The sequence below is a fragment of the Dendropsophus ebraccatus genome, chromosome 2 (genome assembly GCF_027789765.1).
Source record: "Dendropsophus ebraccatus isolate aDenEbr1 chromosome 2, aDenEbr1.pat, whole genome shotgun sequence".
Lineage (NCBI taxonomy): Eukaryota > Metazoa > Chordata > Amphibia > Anura > Hylidae > Dendropsophus > Dendropsophus ebraccatus.
The window spans coordinates 3,027,102-3,048,279 of NC_091455.1; the positions used below are offsets into that span (position 1 = coordinate 3,027,102).

The following is a 21,178-nucleotide window of genomic DNA, read 5'->3' on the forward strand; positions in this document are numbered from 1 at the left end:
AGGAGACAATGGCTGTATGTGTGTGTGGGGGGGGGGGGTTACTACCAGGAGACAATGGCTGTATGTGTGTGTGTGTGGGGGGGTTACTACCAGGAGACAATGGCTGTATGTGTGTGTGTGGGGTTACTACCAGGAGACAATGGCTGTATGTGTGTGTGTGTGTGTGGGGGGGGTACTACCAGGGGACAATGGCTGTATGTGTGTGTTGGGGGGGGGGTTACTACCAGGAGACAATGGCTGTATGTGTGTGTTGGGGGGGGGGGGTTACTACCAGGAGACAATGGCTGTATGTGTGTGTGTGGGGGGGTTACTACCAGGAGACAATGGCTGTATGTGGGGGGGGGGGAGGGGAGTTACTACCAGGAGACAATGGCTGTATGTGTGTGTTGGGGGGGGGGGTTACTACCAGGAGACAATGGCTGTATGTGTGTGTGTGGGGGGGTTACTACCAGGAGACAATGGCTGTATGTGGGGGGGGGGGGAGGGGAGTTACTACCAGGAGACAATGGCTGTATGTGTGTGTGTGTGGGGGGGGGTTACTACCAGGAGACAATGGCTGTATGTGGGGGGGGGGGTTACTACCAGGAGACAATGGCTATATGTGTGGTGGGGGGGGGGTTACTACCAGGAGACAATGGCTGTATGTGTGTGGGGGGGGGGGGGTTACTACCAGGAGACAATGGCTGTATGTGTGTGTGTGTGGGGGGGGGTTACTACCAGGGGACAATGGCTGTATGTGTGTGTGTGTGTGGGGGGGGGGGGGGTTACTACCAGGAGACAATGGCTGTATGTTGGGGGGGGAGGGGGGTTACTACCAGGAGACAATGGCTGTATGTGTGTGTGTGTTGGGAGGTTACTACCAGGAGACAATGGCTGTGTGTGTGTGTGTGTGTGTGGGGGGGGGGGGGGTTACTACCAGGGGACAATGGCTGTATGTGTGTGTGTGTGGGGGGGGGGGGGTTACTACCAGGGGACAATGGCTGTATGTGTGTGTGTGTGTGGGGGGGGGGGTTACTACCAGGAGACAATGGCTGTATGTGGGGGGGGGGGAGGGGGGTTACTACCAGGAGACAATGGCTGTATGTGTGTGTGTGTTGGGAGGTTACTACCAGGAGACAATGGCTGTATGTGTGTGTTTGGAGGTTACTACCAGGAGACAATGGCTGTATGTGTGTGTGTGTTGGGAGGTTACTACCAGGAGACAATGGCTGTATGTGTGTGTGTGTTGGGAGGTTACTACCAGGAGACAATGGCTGTATGTGTGTGTGTGTGTGGGGGGGGGGTTACTACCAGGAGACAATGGCTGTATGTGTGTGTGTGTGTGGGGGGGTTACTACCAGGAGACAATGGCTGTATGTTGGGGGGGGGGAGGGGGGTTACTACCAGGAGACAATGGCTGTATGTGTGTGTGTGTTGGGAGGTTACTACAGGAGGACAATGGCTGTATGTGTGTGTTTGGAGGTTACTACCAGGAGACAATGGCTGTATGTGTGTGTGTGTTGGGAGGTTACTACCAGGAGACAATGGCTGTATGTGTGTGTGTGTGTGGGGGGGGGGTTACTACCAGGAGACAATGGCTGTATGTGTGTGTGTGTGTGGGGGGTTACTACCAGGAGACAATGGCTGTATGTGTGTGTGGGGGGGGGGTTACTACCAGGAGACAATGGCTGTATGTGTGTGTGGGGGGGTTACTACCAGGAGACAATGGCTGTATGTGTGTGTGTGGGGGGGGTTACTACCAGGAGACAATGGCTGTATGTGTGTGTGTGGGGGGGGGGTTACTACCAGGAGACATGGCCGTATGTGGGGGGGTTACTAGAGGCAACCAGCCTGCTGTGTTTATACTTTCTTTTGTGTGATGCCGCGGCCGGGGCCTCACTACCCCCCGGTATCAGGTGTACCCTTGATGGTGACTGACAGCTGACCTAGCCAGTTAGCTGTCAGCACCCAGGTTCCTCTTTCCTATATACTCCAGCCCCTTGTCTCAGTCCAGTGCCTGTGATAGCGCCTTGTGCCTTGACCTAGCATTCTCCTGACCATTTGTTGTTTTTGCTCAGACCTTTTGGATTTCGTTCCCTGACTTTGCTTTCTGGATTCTGATTTTGTACCTTTGCTGCCCGGCTGTTGCTGACTTAGTTTGCCCGACCATTCCTTATTGTGTTTGTTTTGTCTTGTTTTGTGTTGCACTTATCCTAGTGTAAGGTTTGTCGTCTAGTTGTCCGCAGTAATTCTTAGTTCTGTTTGTGGCAAGTAGGTAGGGACAGCTGGGGCGGGTGCCAGTCTAGGGCTGCACTTGTCTCTGTGGCTTTCCAGTACCCTACCTTACAGTTATTTTTCCCCTTTCTGTGGGTGGTGGTACCGATAGTCCGGGTCGGTCACTTACCACTCAGGACACAAGAGCCCAAAGGACCCATCATAGCCCGGCAGGTCACCGGCCATTGGGGAACAGTACAGCCACAACACAAAGCAGATACCAACACCACACCTGTGTGCTGGACTAGCACTGGCGTCACCACAACCAACATCACCGGCCGAGCTGCTAAACATCAGTACTAACATCATCTGGTGGCAGGCCACACGGACAGAAATGGGAGGTGTAAAGGAGGGTCCGCCTGTCTCTGGAGATGGTGGTAATTTATATAGAGTTGCTCTGCCTAGTGCTCTGCGTATGTTATAGGCGAAAATTTTTATTAAAGTATTGTATTCGCCTTTAAAAGTTATACAAACGCCCAATATAGACTTATTAAAGGAAATGTACCTTCAGTGCTTTTTTCCCTGCACTTACTACTGCATCAAGGCTTCACTTCCTGGATAACACGGTGATGTCACTTCCTGGATAACATGGTGATGTCACACTTCCTGGATAACACAGTGATGTCACACTTCCTGGATAACACAGTGAAGTCACTTCCTGGATAACAAGGCGATGTCACTTCCTGGATAACATGGTGATGTCACACTTCCTGGATAACACGGTGATGTCACTTCCTGGATAACATGGCGATGTCACTTCCTGGATAACATGGGGATGTCAGTTCCTGGATAACATAGCAATGTCACTTCCTGGATAACATGGTGATGTCACTTCCTGGATTACATGGTGATGTCACTTCCTGGATAACATGGTGAAGTCACTTCCTGGATAACACGGCAATGTCACTTCCTGGATAACATGGTGATGTCACACTTCCTGGATAACACGGTGATGTCACTTCCTGGATAACACGGCGATGTCACTTCCAGGATAACATGGTGAAGTCACTTCCTGGATAACATGGTGATGTCACACTTCTGGATAACACAGTGATGTCACGCTTCCTGGATAACACGGTGATGTCACTTCCTGGATAACACAGTGATGTCACTCCCTGGATAACATGGCGATGTCACTTCCTGAATAACATGGGGATGTCACTTCCTGGATAACATGGGGATGTCACTTCCTGGATAACACGGTGATGTCACTTCCTGGATAACACGGTGATGTCACTCCCTGGATAACATGGCGATGTCACTTCCTGAATAACATGGGGATGTCACTTCCTGGATAACATGGGGATGTCACTTCCTGGATAACACGGCGATGTCACTTCCAGGATAACATGGCAATGTCACTTCCTGAGTGACATGGTGATGTCACTTCCAGGATAACACGGTGATGTCACTCCCTGGATAACACAGTGATGTCACACTTCCTGGATAACACGGTGATGTCATTTCCTGAGTGACATGGTGATGTCACTTCCAGGATAACACGGTGATGTCACTTCCTGGATAACACAGTGATGTCACACTTGCTGGATAACACGGTGATGTCACTTCCTGGATAACATGGTGATGTCACTCCCTGGATAACATGGCGATGTCACTTCCTGGATAACATGGGGATGTCACTTCCTGGATAACATGGCGATGTCACTTCCAGGATAACATGGTAATGTCACTTCCTGAGTGACATGGTGATGTCACTTCCAGGATAACACGGTGATGTCACTTCCTGGATAACACGGCGATGTCACTTCCAGGATAACATGGTAATGTCACTTCCTGGATAACACGGCAATGTGACTTCCGGCGGTGATCACGACTCCCAGAACTGTGTGGGCTGTGGCTGCTGAGGGACACATGGCACTGAAGAGACACACAACTCTGGGAGTCGTGATCACCATGTTATCCAGGAAGTGACATCACCATGTTATCCCGGAAGTGTGACATCCCCATGTAATCCAGGAAGTGTGACATCACCATGTTATCCAGGAAGTGACATCACCATGTTATCCAGGAAGTGACATTGTGGTGACTACTGCGGTGGTGTGTGGTCACAGGATAGCTCAGCCAGATGGTAAAGTGTCATGATGCCAGTGCCGGTTGGGCACACAGTTATGGTGGCACACCTGCTTTTATTTTAGAGTGGCGAGCTATACCCTTTCCCCTGTGGTCATTAACCTGCCGGGCTGTTTGGGGGTCCCTTGGGTGCTTATCACGGTGGCCCGGAGTGGAGCTGTGCCCCACCAGGACTATTGGTACCGCCACCCACAGAAAGGGGAGATGACCCAAAGATGTGGTATCTACTGTGTAGGCGCTTAAGTAATAATCACTGAGTCCTGTTAGCATAAATAAATCTTCTTTGCTATAGAAACACTTTATACAATAGCTGATAGCGGACTGTAGACTTGACAAGATAGGAGCTGTACTGAGGACCCTTAAAGTAGAAGAGCTGTGAGTGGTTGAGAGACGTTTGTGCTGAGAGTTCAGAACAGCTGGGAGGAGTTTGTACTGCAGGTTCAGAGTACTAGAGAGGAGTGTGTCGTGAGAGTCCCAACCCAGGGTTGAACTGTGCTCTGCCAGAACTTTAGAAGAAGTAGAATACTGAAGACTTGAGAGTAGAGTTTTACTTGTGCCCGTTTTTCGACCTTTGTTGCTACACCACCTTTTACCCACCAGTATCGGGTGACCCGTCCTAGAGGGTGACACAAGCCCCAGACCTTGTTACCTGAGTTGAGCAGAGTGGTCAGTGTTTTCTGGTTACACCTGTGCTGCAATATAGAGTACGTAGGCTTCTAGCAACTTTGCTCTATCCGGATCAGTTCCTTTTGTTATCAGGATACTGTCCTGCACTTTTAGACTTGTTCTTGGCATGGGTTGAGGTGATCTCTGACTTGTCCTCTCCCTTGAGTAGCTTAACACTGCATAGTGTGTGGAAGTGCTGCTTTCAAGAAACTGGTATCTACGTCTCCCATGTGTGTCTTCTCTGCTCAACAACCAGACTAAGACTACTGAGTAAAGCTCTGGAGTGGGGACCTAGCAAAGCCAGGGCCCAGCTGGACCATGATAGGGACCAAATTATTCTACGTCCTCTCTATGACCAGACTACTAACTAAGGGGGTATATGCTTCCTCTCCCCATGTGGCAACTTCCTACAGGTGATGCAATATCCCCTGTGAGTGGTGGAGAAGAAAAGCATAGAAGAAAGGACAAGGCCGCCATCAGGGCAGTACTGGTGATACAGCTCAAACTAGAATCCAGGGGGGCCGGCTGTCCAGCCTCCCTTAGAGGCTCCTGACAGCTGTACCGCACAGGCAGAAAGGGGTAGAGACACAGGGCCCCCTCCTCACTTCCCCCAGGCTCCTCCCTTGCCCTCACAAACTTTTCTGGCTCCTTCCTCCTCTGCTGCGATGTCAGAACAGAAGGAGAGAGGGGCGGAGCTGCAGTGTGAGGAGGAGGGGCGGAGACGCTGTCTGAGGAGGGCTGCACATGGACCCTGGAGCTTCCCTGCATAAAGTAAGTTTGTGTGTTGATTTGTGTGTGTGTGTGTGGTGTGAGGTACGGCCGGTCACTTGCCAGATGGTAGAGCGTGACGCCACTTCTGTGGTGGTTGGCCGTGTTATAGCCAGACCCTAGGGTGTTGTGTCCTGCCGGGCTGCTGAGGGGTCCCTTGGGCTGTTGTCACGGTGGTCCGGAGTGGAGTAGTGACCCTCCCGGAATACTGGTACTGCCACCCACAGAAAGGATGTATTGTACACTGTGTCAGCGCGAGGTGAAAGATCGCAGAGTCTCTTTATCATAAATAATCTCTTGTTTACTCTGAGGATACTAGTGTGCAGCAGAACATGCAGCTTTGCACTGACACAATACTTTACACTTGATAATACACTTAATAGTACAGGATGCAGATCTGTGATGAGAGTGTAGAGAGCGGTACAGTCGTGCTGACTAGGTTGCGTGCTGAGAGGTACAAAGAAGAATCAGAGCAGAGAGGGGGATGTTGTGAAAGTCCCAACCCAAGTAGTATTGTGCTCTGCCGGGATGTTGGAGGATGGGGTAGGAAAAGAAAAATTCTTCAGAGAGAACACGTGTGCCCGTGCATCGACTCTTGTCGGAATGAACTACCTATTGCCCTACCAGTGTCGGGGGACCCGTCCTAGTGGGTGACACAAACCCCAGACCTTGTTACCTGGGATGAGCGTAATGTTGAGGCTTCCTGTAAGGAAAATTCTTTCTTACCAATCAGGACCACAAACACCGGAGTTAAGATTTGTTTTACTTGCCGGCAAGGAGACGACACCCACAGAGGATAAATTGTACTTAGCTCTTATAAGAGTTAAGACAATAAAGAGCTATTTTTACAATTTCTGGTAAGTAGTGATAAGAAATCTATTTGTCTATATGTCATATGAGCAGACTCCTATATCTTACTCCGGACCCCTTCCCTGACATGATCTCTTCCTTTCTCACACATTCCTTAACTGTGACTTCCTCCTGGTACATTTACCTATTTTAAGCAGTACATATCAATGAGTATATTAATAATCCATATAATATTAAATCAATTTAACCCTTTAGGATATATTTTAAAGCATTTTTTTAACAGTTCCCTGCTGACAACAGCACTGCGAGATAGAGTTCATAGGCTAATTTGTGTGCGTATGTGCTGATTTGTGTGTGTGTGTGCTGATTTGTGTGTGTGTGTGTGTGTGTGTCTGTGCTGATGTGTGTGTGTGTATATGTATGTGTGTATGTCTGTGTGTGTGCTGATTTGTGTGTGTGTATATGTGTGTGTATGTCTGTGTGTGTGCTGATTTGTGTGTGTGTATGCATGTGTGTGTGTATATGTCTGTGTGTGTGTGTATGTGTGTGTGTGTGTGTGTGTGCGCTGATTTGTGTGTGTATGTGTGTGTGTGTGTGTGTGCTGATTTGTGTGTGTATGTGTGTGTGTGTGTGCTGATTTGTGTGTGTATGTGTGTGTGTGTGTGTGTGTGTGCTGATTTGTGTGGACATGGAGTCTGGAAGGGTGAGGAGTCTGTAGAAGGGGTGAAGAGGGACAGAGAAGTCTGGGAGGAACAGATGAGACTGCAGAGAGGACAGATGGCTCTGGGAGCAGCTTCTTTCTCCTTAGAATGCATGCACACTATCTCCTGTATACTATATCCTAGGCTGTATGGTATGTGTATACTATATCCCAGGCTGTATGGTATCAGTATACTATATCCCAGGCTGTATGATATCTGTATACTATATCCCAGGCTGTATGGTATCTGTATACTATATCCCATGCTGTATGGTATCTGTATACTATATCCCAGGCTGTATGGTATATGTATACTATATCCCAGGCTGTATGGTATCTGTATACTATATCCCAGACTGTATGGTATCTGTATACTATATCCCAGGCTGTATGGTATCTGTATACTATCTCCTGTATGGTATCTGTATACTATATCCCAGGCTGTATGGTATCTGTGTACTATATCCCAGGCTGTATGGTATCTGTATACTATCTCCTGTATGGTATCTGTATACTATATCCCAGGCTGTATGATATCTGTATACTATATCCAGGCTGTATGGTATCTGTATACTATATCCCAGGCTGTATGGTATCTGTATACTATCTCCTGTATGGTATCTGTATACTATATCCCAGGCTGTATGGTATCTATATACTATCTCCTGTATGGTATCTGTATACTATATCCCAGGCTGTATGGTATCTGTATACTATCTCCTGCATGGTATCTGTATACTATATCCCAGGCTGTATGATATCTGTATACTATATCCAGGCTGTATGGTATCTGTATACTATATCCCAGGCTGTATGGTATCTGTATACTATCTCCTGTATGGTATCTGTATACTATATCCAGCCTGTATGGTATCTGTATACTATATCCCAGGCTGTATGGTATCTGTATACTATATCCCAGGCTGTATGATATCTGTATACTATATCCAGGCTGTATGGTATCTGTATACTATCTCCTGTATGGTATCTGTATACTATATCCAGGCTGTATGGTATCTGTATACTATATCCAGGCTGTATGGTATATGTATACTATATCCCAGGCTGTATGGTATCTGTATGCTATATCCCAGGCTGTATGGTATCTGTATACTATATCCCAGGCTGTATGGTATCTGTATACTATATCCCAGGCTGTATGGTATCTGTATACTATCTCCTGTATGGCATCTGTATACTATATCCATGCTGTATGGTATCTGTATACTATATCCCAGGCTGTATGGTATCTGTATACTATATCCCAGGCTGTATGGTATCTGTGTACTATATCCCAGGCTGTATGGTATCTGTATACTATATCCCAGGCTGTATGGTATCTGTATACTATATCCCAGGCTGTATGGTATCTGTATACTATATCCCAGGCTGTATGGTATCTGTATACTATATCCCAGGCTGTATGGTATCTGTATGCTATATCCCAGGCTGTATGGTATCTGTATACTATATCCCAGGCTGTATGGTATCTGTATACTATATCCCAGGCTGTATGTATCTGTGTACTATATCCCAGGGCTGTATGGTATCTGTATACTATCTCCTGTATGGTATCTGTATACTATATCCCAGGCTGTATGGTATCTGTATACTATCTCCTGTATGGTATCTGTATACTATATCCCAGGCTGTATGGTATGTGTATACTATATCCCAGGCTGTATGGTATCTGTATACTATCTCCTGTATGGTATCTGTATACTATATCCCAGGCTGTATGATATCTGTATACTATATCCAGGCTGTATGGTATCTGTATACTATATCCCAGGCTGTATGGTATCTGTATACTATCTCCTGTATGGTATCTGTATACTATATCCATGCTGTATGATATCTGTATACTATATCCCAGGCTGTATGGTATCTGTATGCTATATCCCAGGCTGTATGGTATGTGTATGCTATATCCCAGGCTGTATGATATCTGTATACTATATCCATGCTGTATGGTATCTGTATACTATATCCCAGGCTGTATGGTATCTGTATACTATCTCCTGTATGGTATCTGTATACTATATCCATGCTGTATGGTATCTGTATACTATATCCCAGGCTGTATGGTATCTGTATACTATATCCCAGGCTGTATGGTATCTGTATACTATCTCCTGTATGGTATCTGTATACTATATCCCAGGCTGTATGATATCTGTATACTATATCCGGGCTGTATGGTATCTGTATACTATATCCATGCTGTATGGTATCTGTATACTATATCCCAGGCTGTATGGTATCTGTATACTATATCCAGGCTGTATGGTATCTGTATACAATCTCCTGTATGGTATGTGTATACTATGTTCAGGCTGTATGGTATCTGTATACTATATCCCAGGCTGTATGGTATCTGTATACTATATCCCAGGCTGTATGGTATCTGTATACTATATCCCAGGCTGTATGGTATCTGTATACTATATCCAGGCTGTATGGTATATGTATACTATATCCCAGGCTGTATGGTATCTGTATGCTATATCCCAGGCTGTATGGTATGTGTATACTATATCCCAGGCTGTATGGTATCTGTATACTATATCCCAGGCTGTATGATATCTGTATACTATATCCAGGCTGTATGGTATCTGTATACTATATCCCAGGCTTTATGGTATCTGTATACTATATCCCAGGCTGTATGGTATCTGTATACTATATCCCAGGCTGTATGGTATCTGTATACTATATCCCAGGCTGTATGGTATCTGTATACTATATCCCAGGCTGTATGGTATCTGTATACTAATTCCCAGGGCTGTATGGTATCTGTATACTATATCCAGGCTGTATGGTATCTGTATACTATATCCAGGCTGTATGGTATCTGATACTATATCCCAGACTGTATGGTATCCTGTATACTATATCCCAGGCTGTATGATAATCTGTAATACTATAATCCAGGCTGTATGGTATCTGTATACTATATCACAGGCTGTATGGTATCTGTATACTATATCCCAGGCTGTATGGTATCTGTATACTATATCCCAGACTGTATGGTATCTGTATACTATATCCATGCTGTATGGTATCTGTATACTATCTCCTGTATGGTATCTGTATACTATATCCCAGGCTGTATGGTATCTGTATACTATATCCCAGGCTGTATGGTATCTGTATACTATATCCAGGCTGTATGGTATCTGTATACTATATCCCAGGCTGTATGGTATATGTATACTATATCCCAGGCTGTATGGTATCTGTATACTATATCCCAGGCTGTATGGTATCTGTATACTATATCCCAGGCTGTATGGTATCTGTATACTATCTCCTGTATGGTATCTGTATACTATATCCCAGGCTGTATGGTATCTGTATACTATATCCCAGGCTGTATGGTATCTGTGTACTATATCCCAGGCTGTATGGTATCTGTATACTATCTCCTGTATGGTATCTGTATACTATATCCCAGGCTGTATGGTATCTGTATACTATCTCCTGTATGGCATCTGTATACTATATCCATGCTGTATGGTATCTGTATACTATATCCCAGGCTGTATGGTATCTGTATACTATATCCCAGGCTGTATGGTATCTGTGTACTATATCCCAGGCTGTATGGTATCTGTATACTATATCCCAGGCTGTATGGTATCTGTATACTATATCCCAGGCTGTATGGTATCTGTATACTATATCCCAGGCTGTATGGTATCTGTATACTATCTCCTGTATGGTATCTGTATACTATATCCCAGGCTGTATGGTATCTGTATACTATCTCCTGTATGGTATCTGTATACTATATCCCATGCTGTATGGTATCTGTATACTATATCCCAGGCTGTATGGTATCTGTATACTATATCCCAGGCTGTATGGTATCTGTATACTATATCCCAGGCTGTATGATATCTGTATACTATATCCAGGCTGTATGGTATCTGTATACTATATCCCAGGCTGTATGGTATCTGTATACTATCTCCTGTATGGTATCTGTATACTATATCCCAGGCTGTATGGTATCTGTATACTATATCCCAGGCTGTATGGTATCTGTATACTATATCCCAGGCTGTATGGTATCTGTATACTATATCCCAGGCTGTATGGTATCTGTATACTATATCCCAGGCTGTATGGTATCTGTATGCTATATCCCAGGCTGTATGGTATGTGTATACTATATCCCAGGCTGTATGGTATCTGTATACTATATCCATGCTGTATGGTATCTGTATACTATATCCCAGGCTGTATGGTATCTGTATACTATATCCCAGGCTGTATGGTATCTGTATACTATATCCCAGGCTGTATGGTATCTGTATACTATCTCCTGTATGGTATCTGTATACTATATCCCAGGCTGTATGGTATCTGTATACTATATCCCAGGCTGTATGGTATCTGTATACTATATCTCCTGCTATGGTATCTGTATTACTATATCCCAGGCTGTATGATATCTGTATACTATATCCAGGCTGTATGGTATCTGTATTACTATACTCCCAGGCTGTATGGTATCTGTATACTATATCCATGGCTGTATGAATATCTGTTATACTATATCCCAGGCTGTATGGTATCTGTATACTATATCCCAGGCTGTATGGTATCTGTATACTATCTCCTGCTATGGTATCTGTATACTATATCCATGCTGTATGGTATCTGTATACTATATCCCAGGCCTGTATGGTATCTGTATACTATATCCCAGGCTTGTAACTGAGGTCAATTGATACTATATCCATGGCTGTATGGTATCTTGTATACTATATCCCAGGTCTGTATGTCTCTGCTACTACTATCTCCTGCTATGGTATCTGTTTATCTATATCCCAGGCTGTATGACTATCTGTACATCTATATCCGGCGCTGTCTGGTATCTGTATACTATATCCATGCTGTATGGTATCTGTATACTATATCCCAGCTGTATGGTATCTGGATACTATACCAGCTGTATGGTATCTGTATACTAATCTCCTGCTTATGGTATGCTGTATACTATGTTCCGGCTGTATGGTATCTGTATACTATATCCCAGGCTGTATGGTATCTGTATACTATATCCCAGGCCTGTTGGTATCTGTATACTATATCCAGGCTGTATGGTATCTGTATACTATATCCCAGGCTGTATGGTATATGTATACTATATCCCAGGCTGTATGGTATCTGTATGCTATACCCAGGCTGTATGGTATGCTGTATACTATATCCCAGGCTGTATGGTATCTGTATACTATATCCCAGGCTGTATGATATCTGTATACTATATCCAGCTGTATGGTATCTGTATACTATATCCCAGGCTGTCTGGTATCTGTATACTATATCCCAGGCTGTATGGTATCTGTATTACTATATCCCAGGCTGTATGATATCTGTATACTATATCCAGGCTGTATGGTATCTGTATAACTATTCCCAGGCCTGTATGGTATCTGTATACTATATCCCAGGCTGTATGGTATCTGTATACTATATCCCAGGCTGTATGGTATCTGTATACTATATCCCAGACTGTATGGTATCTGTATACTATATCCCAGGCTGTATGATATCTGTATACTATCTCCTGTATGGTATCTGTATACTATATCCCAGGCTGTATGGTATCTGTATACTATATCCCAGGCTGTATGGTATCTGTATACTATATCCCAGACTGTATGGTATCTGTATACTATATCCATGCTGTATGGTATCTGTATACTATCTCCTGTATGGTATCTGTATACTATATCCAGGCTGTATGGTATCTGTTATACTATATCCCAGGCTGTATGGTATCTGTATACTATATCCAGGCTGTATGGTATCTGTATACTATATCCCAGGGCTGTATGGTATATGTATACTATATCCCAGGCTGTAGTGTATCTGTATACTATATCCCAGGCTGTATGGTATCGGTATACTATATCCAGGCTGTATGGTATCTGTACTACTATATCCCATGCTGTATGGATCTGTAATACTATATCCCTGTATGGTATCTGTATACTATATCCCAGGCTGTATGGTAATCTGTATACTATATCCCAGGCTGTATGGTATCTGTATACTATCTCTGTATGGTATATCTGTATACTATATCCCAGGCTGTATTGGTATCTGTGTACTATATCCAGGCTGTATGGTATCTGTATACTATCTCCTGTATGGTATCCTGTATACTCTATCCCAGGCTGTTATGTATCTTGTATACTATATCTCCTGTATGGTATCTGTATACTATATCCATGCTGTATGGTATCTGTATACTATATCCCAGGCTGTATGGTATCTGTATACTATATCCCAGGCTGTATGGTATCTGTGTAGTATATCCCAGGCTGTATGGTATCTGTATACTATATCCCAGGCTGTATGGTATCTGTATACTATATCCCAGGCTGTATGGTATCTGTATACTATCTCCTGTATGGTATCTGTATACTATATCCCAGGCTGTATGGTATCTGTATACTATCTCCTGTATGGTATCTGTATACTATATCCCAGGCTGTATGATATCTGTATACTATATCCAGGCTGTATGGTATCTGTATACTATATCCCAGGCTGTATGGTATCTGTATACTATCTCCTGTATGGTATCTGTATACTATATCCCAGGCTGTATGGTATCTGTATACTATCTCCTGTATGGTATCTGTATACTATATCCCAGGCTGTATGGTATCTGTATACTATATCCCAGGCTGTATGGTATCTGTATACTATCTCCTGTATGGTATCTGTATACTATATCCCAGGCTGTATGGTATCTGTATACTATCTCCTGTATGGTATCTGTATACTATATCCCAGGCTGTATGGTATCTGTATACTATCTCCTGTATGGTATCTGTATACTATATCCCAGGCTGTATGATATCTGTATACTATATCCAGGCTGTATGGTATCTGTATACTATATCCCAGGCTGTATGGTATCTGTATACTATCTCCTGTATGGTATCTGTATACTATATCCCAGGCTGTATGGTATCTGTATACTATCTCCTGTATGGTATCTGTATACTATATCCCAGGCTGTATGGTATCTGTATACTATATCCCAGGCTGTATGGTATCTGTATACTATCTCCTGTATGGTATCTGTATACTATATCCCAGGCTGTATGATATCTGTATACTATATCCATGCTGTATGGTATCTGTATACTATATCCCAGGCTGTATGGTATCTGTATACTATCTCCTGTATGGTATCTGTATACTATATCCATGCTGTATGGTATCTGTATACTATATCCCAGGCTGTATGATATCTGTATACTATATCCCAGGCTGTATGGTATCTGTATACTATATCCCAGGCTGTATGGTATCTGTATACTATATCCCAGGCTGTATGGTATCTGTATACTATATCCAGGCTGTATGATATCTGTATACTATATCCCAGGCTGTATGATATCTGTATACTATATCCCAGGCTGTATGGTATCTGTATACTATATCCCAGGCTGTATGGTATCTGTATACTATCTCCTGTATGGTATCTGTATACTATATCCCAGGCTGTATGATATCTGTATACTATATCCCGGGCTTGTATGGTATCTGTATACTATATCCATGCTGTATGGATCTGTAACTATATCCAGGCTGTATGGTATCTGTATACAATCTCCTGTATGTTATGGTATACTATAGTTCCAGGCTGTATGGTATCTGTATACTATATCCCAGGCTGTATGGTATCTGTATACTATATCCCAGGCTGTATGGTAGCTGTATACTATATCCCAGGCTGTCATGTATCTGTTATACTATATCCCATGCTGTATGGGTATCTGTATACTATATCCCAGGCTGTATGATATCTGTATACTATATCCAGGCTGTATGGTATCTGTATACTATATCCCAGGCTGTATGGTATCTGTATACTATCTCCTGTATGGTATCTGTATACTATATCCCAGGCTGTATGGTATCTGTATACTATATCCCAGGCTGTATGGTATCTGTATACTATATCCCAGGCTGTATGATATCTGTATACTATATCCAGGCTGTATGGTATCTGTATACTATATCCCAGGCTGTATGGTATCTGTATACTATATCCCAGGCTGTATGGTATCTGTATACTATATCCCAGGCTGTATGATATCTGTATACTACACTCCCCGGCCACTTTATTAGGTACACCATGCTAGTAACGGGTTGGACCCCCTTTTGCCTTGCTGAAAGTCGCCATCAGATGTTGGGTCCATTGTGGTCATAAAGGGATGGACATGGTCAGCAACAATACTCAGGTAGGCTGTGGCGTTGCAACCATGCTCAATTGGTACCAAGGGGCCCAAAGAGTGCCAAGAAAATATTCCCTACACCATGACACCACCACCACCAGCCTGAACCGTTGATACAAGGCAGGATGGATCCATGCTTTCATGTTGTTGACGCCAAATTCTGACCCTACCATCCGAATGTCGCAGTAGAAATCGAGACTCATCAGACCAGGCAACGTTTTTCCAATCTTCTACTGTCCAATTTCGATGAGCTTGTGCAAATTGTAGCCTCAGTTTCCTGTTCTTAGCTGAGCGGAGTGGCCCCCGGTGTGGTCTTCTGCTGCTGTAGCCCATCTGCCTCAGAGTTGGCCGTACTGTACGTTCAGAGACGCTCTTCTGCCTACCTTGGCTGTAACGGTTGGCTATTTGAGTCACTGTTGCCTTTCTATCAGCTGGAACCAGTCTGCCCATTCTCCTCTGACCTCTGGCATCAACAAGGCATTTCCGCCCACAGAACGGCCGCCTCACTGGATGGTTTTTCTTTTTTCGGACCATTCTCTGTAAACCCTAGAGATGGTTGTGCGTGAAAATCCCAGTAGATCAGCAGTTTCTGAAATACTCAGACCAGCCCTTCTGGCACCAACAACCATGCCACGTTCAAAGGCCTCAAATCACCTTTCTTCCCCATACTGATGCTCGGTTTGAACTGCAGGAGATTGTCTTGACCATGTCTACATGCCTAAATGCACTGAGTTGCCGCCATGTGATTGGCTGATTAGAAATTAAGTGGTAACGTGTAGTTGGACAGGTGTACCTAATAAAGTGGCCGGTGAGTGTATATCCCAGGCTGTATGGTATCTGTATACTATCTCCTGTATGGTATCTGTATACTATATCCAGGCTGTATGGTATCTGTATACTATATCCCAGGCTGTATGGTATCTGTATACTATATCCATGCTGTATGGTATCTGTATACTATCTCCTGTATGGCATCTGTATACTATATCCATGCTGTATGGTATCTGTATTCTATATCCAGGCTGTATGGTATCTGTATACTATATCCCAGGCTGTATGGTATCTGTATACTATATCCCAGGCTGTATGGTATCTGTTTACTATATCCCAGGCTGTATGGTATCTGTATACTATATCCCAGGCTGTATGGTATCTGTATACTATATCCCAGGCTGTATGGTATCTGTATACTATATCCCAGGCTGTATGGTATCTGTATACTATATCCCAGGCTGTATGGTATCTGTATACTATATCCCAGGCTATATGGTATCTGTATACTATATCCCAGGCTGTATGATATCTGTATACTATATCCCAGGCTGTATGGTATCTGTATACTATATTCCAGGCTGTATGGTATCTGTATACTATATCCCAGGCTGTATGGTATCTGTATACTATATCCCAGGCTGTATGGTATCTGTATACTATCTCCTGTATGGTATCTGTATACTATATCCCAGGCTGTATGGTAGCTGTATGCTATATCCATGCTGTATGGTATCTGTATACTATATCCCAGGCTGTATGGTAGCTGTATACTATATCCCAGGCTGTATGGTATCTGTATACTATATCCCAGGCTGTATGGTATCTGTATGCTATATCCATGCTGTATGGTATCTGTATACTATATCCCAGGCTGTATGGTAGCTGTATACAATCTCCTGTATGGTATCTGTATGCTATATCCCAGGCTGTATGATATCTGTATACTATATCCCAGGCTGTATGGTATCTGTGTACTATATCCCAGGCTGTATGGTATCTGTATACTATCTCCTGTATGGTATCTGTATACTATATCCAGGCTGTATGGTATCTGTATACTATATCCCAGGCTGTATGGTATCTGTATACTATATCCATGCTGTATGGTATCTGTATACTATATCCCAGGCTGTATGGTAGCTGTATACTATATCCCAGGCTGTATGGTATCTGTATACTATATCCCAGGCTGTATGGTATCTGTATGCTATATCCATGCTGTATGGTATCTGTATACTATATCCCAGGCTGTATGGTAGCTGTATACTATATCCCAGGCTGTATGGTATCTGTATACTATATCCCAGGCTGTATGGTATCTGTATGCTATATCCATGCTGTATGGTATCTGTATACTATATCCCAGGCTGTATGGTATCTGTATACTATCTCCTGTATGGTAGCTGTATACTATATCCCAGGCTGTATGGTATCTGTATGCTATATCCATGCTGTATGGTATCTGTATACTATATCCCATGCTGTATGGTATCTGTATACTATATCCCAGGCTGTATGGTATCTGTATGCTATATCCAGGCTGTATGGTATCTGTATGCTATATCCAGGCTGTATGGTATCTGTATACTATATCCCAGGCTGTATGGTATATGTATGCTATATCCATGCTGTATGGTATCTGTATACTATATCTGTATACTGTATACTTTTGGGGGACAATACAATACTTTCACCAGACTTCTCCTTTAAGCTGCCCTAACCTGAAGCAGTTTGAGGATTAGAAGCCAGCAGAATTTTGCACGCAGCTCTTGCTGTACAGTGTTGTAGTGCACTCACCAGTATGGCTTGAGAGGTTCCGCTGCTCACAATGATGTTTTTGGGGTTGCTGGGGACCCCCCCATCTCTCCTCTGAATGAAGCTGGCGATCTTGTGTGGTAATGTCTGAGCAATGTATCCGGGATTGTAGCTGCCTGTGGATACAGTGAGGGATCTAATGATAAGTGGATGCCAGCGGTCACACAGATCCCAGATCTCCTCCCAGCAGTCACACACAGATCCCGGATCTCCTCCTGGCAGCCACACACACACAGATCCCGGATCTCCTCCTGGCAGCCACACACACACCGATCCGGGATCTCCTCCCAGCAGTCACACACAGATCCGGGATCTCCTTCTGGCAGTTACACACACACAGATCCCGGATCTCCTTCTGGCAGTTACACACACACACAGATCCCGGATCTCCTTCTGGCAGTTACACACACACAGATCCCGGATCTCCTCCCAGCAGTCACACACAGATCCCGGATCTCCTCCCAGCAGTCACACACAGATCCTGGATCTCCTCCCAGCAATCACACACAGATCCCTGATCTCCTCCCAGCAGTCACACACAGTTCCCGGATCTCCTCCTATCAGTCACACACAGATCCCGGATCTCTTTCCGGTAGTTACACACACACAGATCCCAGATCTCCTCCCGGCAGTTACTTACAGATCTCGGATCTCCTCCCGGCAGTCACACACAGATCCCGGATCTCCTCCAGGCAGTTACACACACACAGATCCCGGATCTCCTCTCGGCAGTTACACACACACAGATCCCGGATCTCCTCCCGGCAGTTACACACACACAGATCCCGGATCTCCTCCCGGCAGTTACACACACACAGATCCCGGATCTCCTCTCGGCATTTACACACACACACAGATCCCGGATCTCCTCCCGGCAGTTACACACATACACAGATCCCGGATCTCCTCCCAGCAGTTACACACACACACAGAATCCAGGTCTCCTCCCGGCATTTACACACACAGATTCCGGATCTCTTTCCAGTAGTTACACACACACAGATCCCAGATCTCCTCCCGGCAGTTACTTACAGATCCCGGATCTCCTCCCGGCAGTTACACACACACAGATCCCAGATCTCTTTCCGGTAGTTACACACACACAGATCCCAGATCTCCTCCCGGCAGTTACACACACACAGATCCCAGATCTCTTTCCGGTAGTTACACACACACAGATCCCGGACCTCCTCCCGGCAGTCACACACAGATCCCGGATCTCCTCCAGGCAGTTACACACACACAGATCCCGGATCTCCTCCCGGCAGTTACACACAGATCCCGCATCTCCTCCCGGTAGTTACACATAGATCCCGGATCTCCTCCCGGCATTCACACACAGATCCCGCATCTCCTCCCGGTAGTTACACATAGATCCCAGGTCTCCTCCCAGCAGTCACACACAGATCCCGAATCTCCTCCCGGCAGTCACACACAGATCCCGAATCTCCTCCCGGCAGTCACACACAGATCCCGCATCTCCTCCCGGTAGTTACACACAGATCCCGCATCTCCTCCCGGTAGTTACACACAGATCCCGCATCTCCTCCCGGCAGTTACACACACACAGATCCTGGATCTCCTCCCAGCAGTTACACACACACAGATCCCGAATCTCCTCCCGGCAGTCACACACACACACAGATCCCGAATCTCCTCCCGGCAGTCACACACGGATCCCGAATCTCCTCCTGGCAGTCACACACAGATCCCGGACCTCCTCCCAGCAGTCACACACAGATCCCGGATCTCCTGGATCTCACCCACAAATCCCTGGGATCTCCCTCTGCTGATCACTCACCCACAGATCCATTGTCCAGGTTCTGTAGCATCGCCCGGGCTCTGGTCTTGGAGTCTTCAGGGAACTGATCACTCTCGAGCAGCTCGGGGTAAGTGCACAATGCTGCCACCTAGAGGGGAGATTTTATAACTGGAAGTTCTGTAACCTTAAACGAGAACAGATCCTATCACTGTACAAGGTGCCTCTCTTCTGGCCTCCACCGCCATCATGGTCACCTCCGCAGGTTGGGCAGGATATTTTTAGTGTGATATGCAGCGTTCACAAATATCTGATGCTTCTGATCACCTGACTATAAACTTTCTGCCCAGCAGTCGGCGTACGGCGCCTTCTCCGCTAACTGTGGCTGTCAGCGTATGGCGCCATCTCTGCTGTCTATGGCTGTCAGCGTATGGCGCCATCTCCACTATGTATGGCTGTCAGCTTATGGCGCCATCTCCGCTGTCTATGGCTGTCAGCGTATGGCGCCATCTCCACTATGTATGGCTGTCAGCTTATGGCGCCATCTCCGCTGTCTATGGCCGTCAGTGTATGGCGCCATCTCAGCTGTCTATGGCCTCAGTGTATGGCGCCATCTCCGCTGTCTATGGCAGTCAGCGTATGGCGCCATCTCCACTATGTATGGCTGTCAGCTTATGGTGCCATCTCCGCTGTCTATGGCCGTCAGCGTATGGCGCCATCTCCACTATGTATGGCTGTCAGCTTATAGCGCCATCTCCGCTGTCTATGGCCGTCAGTGTATGGCGCCATCTCAGCTGTCTATGGCCGTCAGTGTATGGCGCCATCTCCGCTGTCTATGGCAGTCAGCGTATGGCGCCATCTCCACTATGTATGGCTGTCAGCTTATGGTGCTATCTCCGCTGTCTATGGCCGTCAGCGTATGGCGCCATCTCCACTATGTATGGCTGTCAGCTTATGGCGCCATCTCAGCTGTCTATGGCCTCAGTGTATGGCGCCATCTCCGCTGTCTGTGACAGCCTCTGTTTGTTGTGGGCAGTGTATGTTGATTAGTGTAAGAGGCAGTTAGTACATGACGGTCGATGGTGGTATCTTCAGTGTCTGTGGTGGTCTTTTATGGCAGTATCTTCGCTCTCTGTGGTGGTCGGTGTATGGCAGTATCTCCGCTCTCTGTGGTGGTCGGTGTATGGCAGTATCTCCGCTCTCTGTGGTGGTTGGTGTATGGCAGTATCTCCGCTCTCTGTGGTGGTCGGTGTATGGCAGTATCTCCAC

The 21,178-nt window shown here is 45.4% G+C and overlaps 1 protein-coding gene across 2 annotated transcripts in view; it reads right to left on the reverse strand.

The window, feature by feature from the left end:
• LOC138782923 (alanine aminotransferase 2-like) overlaps positions 1 to 21,178 on the reverse strand; it is an 86,695-nt gene that overhangs the window by 45,376 nt on the left and 20,141 nt on the right. For both annotated transcript variants that reach the window (XM_069956917.1, XM_069956916.1), the window contains 2 exons: positions 19,952 to 20,060; positions 18,133 to 18,266 (listed from right to left, as the gene is read on the reverse strand). In XM_069956917.1, coding sequence (XP_069813018.1) covers positions 18,133 to 18,266; positions 19,952 to 20,060 — 243 coding nt within the window. The remainder of the gene's footprint in view (positions 1 to 18,132; positions 18,267 to 19,951; positions 20,061 to 21,178) is intronic.